At 36.7% G+C, this 5,191-nt stretch overlaps 1 protein-coding gene across 1 annotated transcript; it reads right to left on the bottom strand.

The window, feature by feature from the left end:
- Nucleotides 1–453: 453 nt before the first annotated feature.
- On the bottom strand, nucleotides 454–1,068 carry LOC141601690 (uncharacterized). Its single transcript, XM_074421985.1, has one exon. The coding sequence runs from the start codon at nucleotides 1,066–1,068 to the stop codon at nucleotides 454–456; it is 615 nt and encodes a 204-aa protein (XP_074278086.1).
- Between the last annotated feature and the right edge of the window lie 4,123 nt (nucleotides 1,069–5,191).

Here is a 5,191-nt window from a genome sequence, read left to right as displayed (position 1 = left end):
ATTAAGTTTTAGGTGCTGTACTTTTGCCTTCTGGTGGAGGGTCCTAATCTCAGCCTTACGCAAGTGAATATAATTAGCAGCATATTGTTTCTCCTGTTGCAAGAGAAATATATCACCAGGATTAGATTGCAAAGCTAGTTGACAGGTATGCAAGTCAGACCTAGCCAAGCTAACTCTTTCCTTAAGATTTCTAAATTTAGCCCCATGGATATCTTTGAAAATAGATTTCAAAGCTTTTAATTTATGAAACAAGATACCAATCTTATTACCATAAGCAGCAGCATCCCAGCTAGCTTTCACACAAAGTTGGAATTGAGGGGAGAGGGCCCAACAATTCAAGTATCGAAAAGAACGAATCACCCGAGGCCCAGCAATACTAACCATGATTAGGAAACGGTCAGATATACCGGCTGGGAGAAAGGTAGCAGCAGAAGAAAGAGTGTTAATCCAAGGCTAGTTCACCACTACTCTGTCTAATTTTGCCCAACACGCAGATGCATCTCTCTTATTTGTCCAGGTATAAGTGCAACCTGTGGCAGGGTGATCAAAAAGGCTACTAGAAACCAAGCATGTGTAAAGGTCCTGCATCTCAGTGTAATGAGCCTGCGTGTTGCCAAACCTCTCCTCCTCTTTCAGGATGATATTGAAATCCCCCATACAGGCCCAAGGTCCATCCATAGTAGAGGAAATCCGAACTAAATGCTCCCAAAGGACCAACCTATCCACGGCACTATTAAAAGCATAAACGAATGTAAGCAAAAATTTCTGATTCGTAACCAGACAAGTGAGGGATATATGTATAAATTGAGAACTATACTCTAGAACAGAGACCATAACAGTCTTAGGGTTCCATAACACCCAGATTCTTCCATTGTAATAGGCTCCATAATTATCCTCTTTGATGTATCTACCAAACATAGTTTTATAGATACCAGGAGCAGAGGCAGTTTTAATGTGAGTTTCTAACACCGCTCCACAGTCCACTATATTTCTAAGCAAGAAAGATAAAACCTCCTGCTGCTTAAGAGGGTCATTCAACCCTCTTATATTCCAAGAGGAGAAAATCATTGAACCAAGGGAGGGGGATCCTCACCAGGATCCAATACCTCTACTGAATTAACCAATTGTTTACCAGGCTGCTCAGACACATCAACTTCCACCTCCAAAGTTGAGAATTTATTCTGCAAATTTGTTGGCACCACTTCCTTTCGACAAGGTTATTTTGAGTGTCCCTTTGTGACCTCAGTGCCTTCCAAATGCTGGCCAGGTGGGGTAGATATTACATCATCATCCTCAACCTGCCGTATCTCCACATCATCAGTCACAATGGGAGCATCAATAGATTGCACAACTGGCTCCTCGTTGACCTCCACAGCAGGGTCAACCCTTGCAACTACAGCAGGAGCAGGCATGCTAGTTGCAGCTTCCACAACTGGCGTCTGTGTAGCAACAGGTTGTTGAGTAGCTGCAGGTTTTCTAGCCTTCGGCCTGGACACCCTTTGTGGCTGCCCTGGTCTACATTTATCTTTTATATGTCCAATCTTCTTGCAGTTCTGGCAATAGTACGGTATCCATTCTTATTCAATACGTTGCAGCACAGTATCACGAAAAGGGGACTGGATCAAGACTGATGTGGGCAGCTCTTTTGAGATGTCAACTTCAATTAGAACCCTAGCAAACGCCAATTTACTTTTATTTGTAGTATAATCGTCAGCACATATGGGTTTGCCTACTGCACTAGCTACCTTGCTTAAAGCCGCCTTTGACCAAAAACATGGGTCAAGGTTTGGGAAAAGCACCCACATTGGGATAATAGAGACTGCAGTGAGCTCCTCAATAATTTTAGGGTTCCATTCTTTCAGCACAAGGGGGAATCAATTCATGTTCCAAGAATCGTTATTAATCATATCCCTATCCTCCTTCGAGGCAAATCGAAAGTAATACCATCCCTTAGAGAAATACAGCACTTCCGGTGTATCGACATGACTCCAGGATTTGGCGACTAAAGACTCCATATGAGCAAGTGTAGTTGGCTTACCCAATACGGAACCCACAAGAGTATACTGCCAGTAATCCATCTCACTGGTAATATCCTCTTCATCAATAATAATTCCAACATCCAATTTGACATATGAAAGTGCCATACTGTTATTTAAAGCCTTATTAAACTGAGCAGAAGGCTGTTAGGGTGCAGATCCAGATTTCGCCGGCCCCGATAGCTTAACACCAGAAGTATTAGCAGTAAACAACTCCGCAAAAGTAGTCTTTGGTGGAGACGATTTGGGGGTAGGATCCTCAACCAGTTCCTCATCCTGATCTTCCGATGATCGAGTGTTGGCGAGGTTTTAAAGGCGGTCTATCTCTCCGGCCACGCACCATGGCCCCGGACTTCTAACGGAGTGAACCACACCAACATCGGCTTGATTTTTACAGAGTTTGTTTGTAGAGAGTAGAGAGAGAGTAGTGAAATTATTATTATTATTATTATTATTATTATTATTATTATTATTATTATTATTATTATTATTATTATTATTATTATTATTATTATTATTATTATTATTATTATTATTATTATTATTATTATTGTTATTGTTATTGTTATTGTTATTGTTATTGTTATTATTATTATTATTGTTATCATTTTTATTGTTATTATTATTATTATTATTATTATTATTATTATTATTATTATCATTATTGTTGTTATCATTATTGTTATTATTATTATTAATACTATTATTAATACTATTATTAATATTAATAATATTATTGTTAATATTGTTATTTTTAATATTAATAATATTATTGTTATTATTATTAGTAATAATAATATTATTATTAATATTATTATTTTTATTATTATTTTTATTATTATTATTATTATTATTATTATTATTATTATTATTATTATTATTATTATTATTATTACTATTATTATTATTATTATTGTTATTGTTATTGTTATTGTTATTGTTATTGTTATTATTATTATTATTATTATTATTATTATTATTATTATTATTATTATTATTATTATTATTATTATTATTATTATTATTATTATTATTATTATTATTATTATTATTATTATTAATATTATTGTTAATAATATTGTTATTAATATTAATAATATTATTGTTAATATTATTGTTATTTTTATTGTTATTATTATTATTAATGTTATTAATGTTATTATTATTATTATTATTATTATTATTATTTTTTTTTTTATTATTATAAAATGCGCGCAGCTTTCATTATAATAAAAATAAAAGGTTTACATGAAATTGGTGGGGAGCCGAGAGACAATCTGGGCTCCCACACCCTTAGCAATAGTAAAGCTAATACGAGTAAAAATGTAAGCGGCTACCCGAGCCCCAAAGATCCCGAGATACCGAGAATTTCGGATCCGCTTGAGCAAGGCAACAAAGATCCGAACTCAACTCCCAAGTGAAGAGAAAGAGAAAGGTAGGAAACCATAACCCGCCACCGCGCACAAATCCCCATACTTAGCACACTTTCGCCGAGCAAAGATCGGGCCGACAACCCGCCCAAGCACAAAATCGCCAACCAGTCCCGAGTCAAAGGTGAAGAACCTGTCAGGTCGACGCACACATCACGCCCCCTTTCCCAAGAATAAAGCAATAAATCCGCAGGACGAAAAGAGCCCCCATGCCCATCAACCAAACCGATATTATTATTATTATTATTATTATTTTGCAAGAAATTCATCTCCTTATTTATTCATCCAATTGGGAAAAATGAGTAGTAAATCTTACAAGAACTAACCTCTATGCAGCTATACAATCTATAGAGCTTGGAAGCTCTCTAACCATTCATATGTTCCACTAGAGTGTTATATACACAATTCCTACAAAAAGCTTAAGACCGTATACCTATGACAGTTTTGAGATATCCTACCAATTGAGTAATTGTTCTCTCTTGTCCTCGAAAAAGCCGTGCATTTGTCTCTGCCCATAGCATGTAGACAGTTGCTGCAAGCCCACATAAAAACTAGTGCTTATGCCAAGCCTTGTTGTACTTCCTATTTCTAATCCAGTGAAGCTCTTGCCAGTAATTATGCCCTAGCCTAGTGATGCCCATCCAAAGTAATATCTGTTGCCACACATCCTTAGAATACTTACATTGAAAAAAGAGATACTTGTGATCTTGAGCTGCTTCTTTACAAAGTGAGCACCTGTTAATGATGAACATCCCTTTGGCTTAAAGTTTATCCACAGTGGCTAAGCAATTATGGATAGCCAGAGCTGCTACAATCTTATGAGAAGGAACAACTGAGCTGCTTTGGAGTGTTTTCATTCCACGAGAAATGGGAGCCCTTGTTCTATAAAATTCATAAGCTGCAGAAATTGAAAACTGACGGTTCTGAATGCATCTCTGAATGGTATCCTTTGCTGCCTGCACCCCACCAGCAATTTGAATTCAAGCATCCCTCATAGAAAGTATACCCTTCAGGCTGACTGAATATCTTTCCTGAGATGTAATGTCCCAAATGCTTTCATTATGAAGAACATAAGACTTGTGCCATCTCTGCCAGACACTGTCAGCAACCTGATCAAGTGTCCATACCCATTTGAGTAATAATGCTCTATTCCAAGAAAGGAGTTCCTTAACCCAAAACCTCCCTCTACCCATGGTAAGCAAATGGACTTCTAACTCTTCATAGTCAGGCGCCTTCTCCCCTCTTGAGAAGTCCAGAAGAAATTTTTATAGAGTTTATTTACAAGTTTTATGATTCCTTTGGGCAAGAGCAGGCTAGCGCACCTAAAATTTTCCAGCCCAAAGACAATGGAGTTAAGAAGTTGTATCTTACCAGCATAAGTAAGAGTTTTGAAAGACCAGTGATAGATGGCTCCTTGGATCTTCTTAATCAAAACACTGAAATCTTCCTGAGTAAGTCTAGAAGTAGTTAGGGGTATACCCAAGTATCTGAAAGGGAAATGGCCTTGAGTAAACCCTGAATAGTCAAGAATCTCTTTCTGAATTGCATCATGAACACCTCCAAAGTAGATAGAAGTTTTCTCCTTGTTAGCAATTAAAACAGACATGCTCCCAAATTCCTTCAAGACTCTAATCACTTCTGCAATTGATGGGAGGTCACCTCTAGTGAAAATTATCAAATCATCAGCAAAGATGAGATGAGTCAATTTAAGTTCAACACATTTTG

This window comes from Silene latifolia, chromosome 9, assembly GCF_048544455.1.
Source record: "Silene latifolia isolate original U9 population chromosome 9, ASM4854445v1, whole genome shotgun sequence".
NCBI lineage: Eukaryota > Viridiplantae > Streptophyta > Magnoliopsida > Caryophyllales > Caryophyllaceae > Silene > Silene latifolia.
The sequence above is the reverse complement of the archived record's forward strand: the minus strand, read 5'-3'. Positions and strand labels throughout refer to the sequence as shown.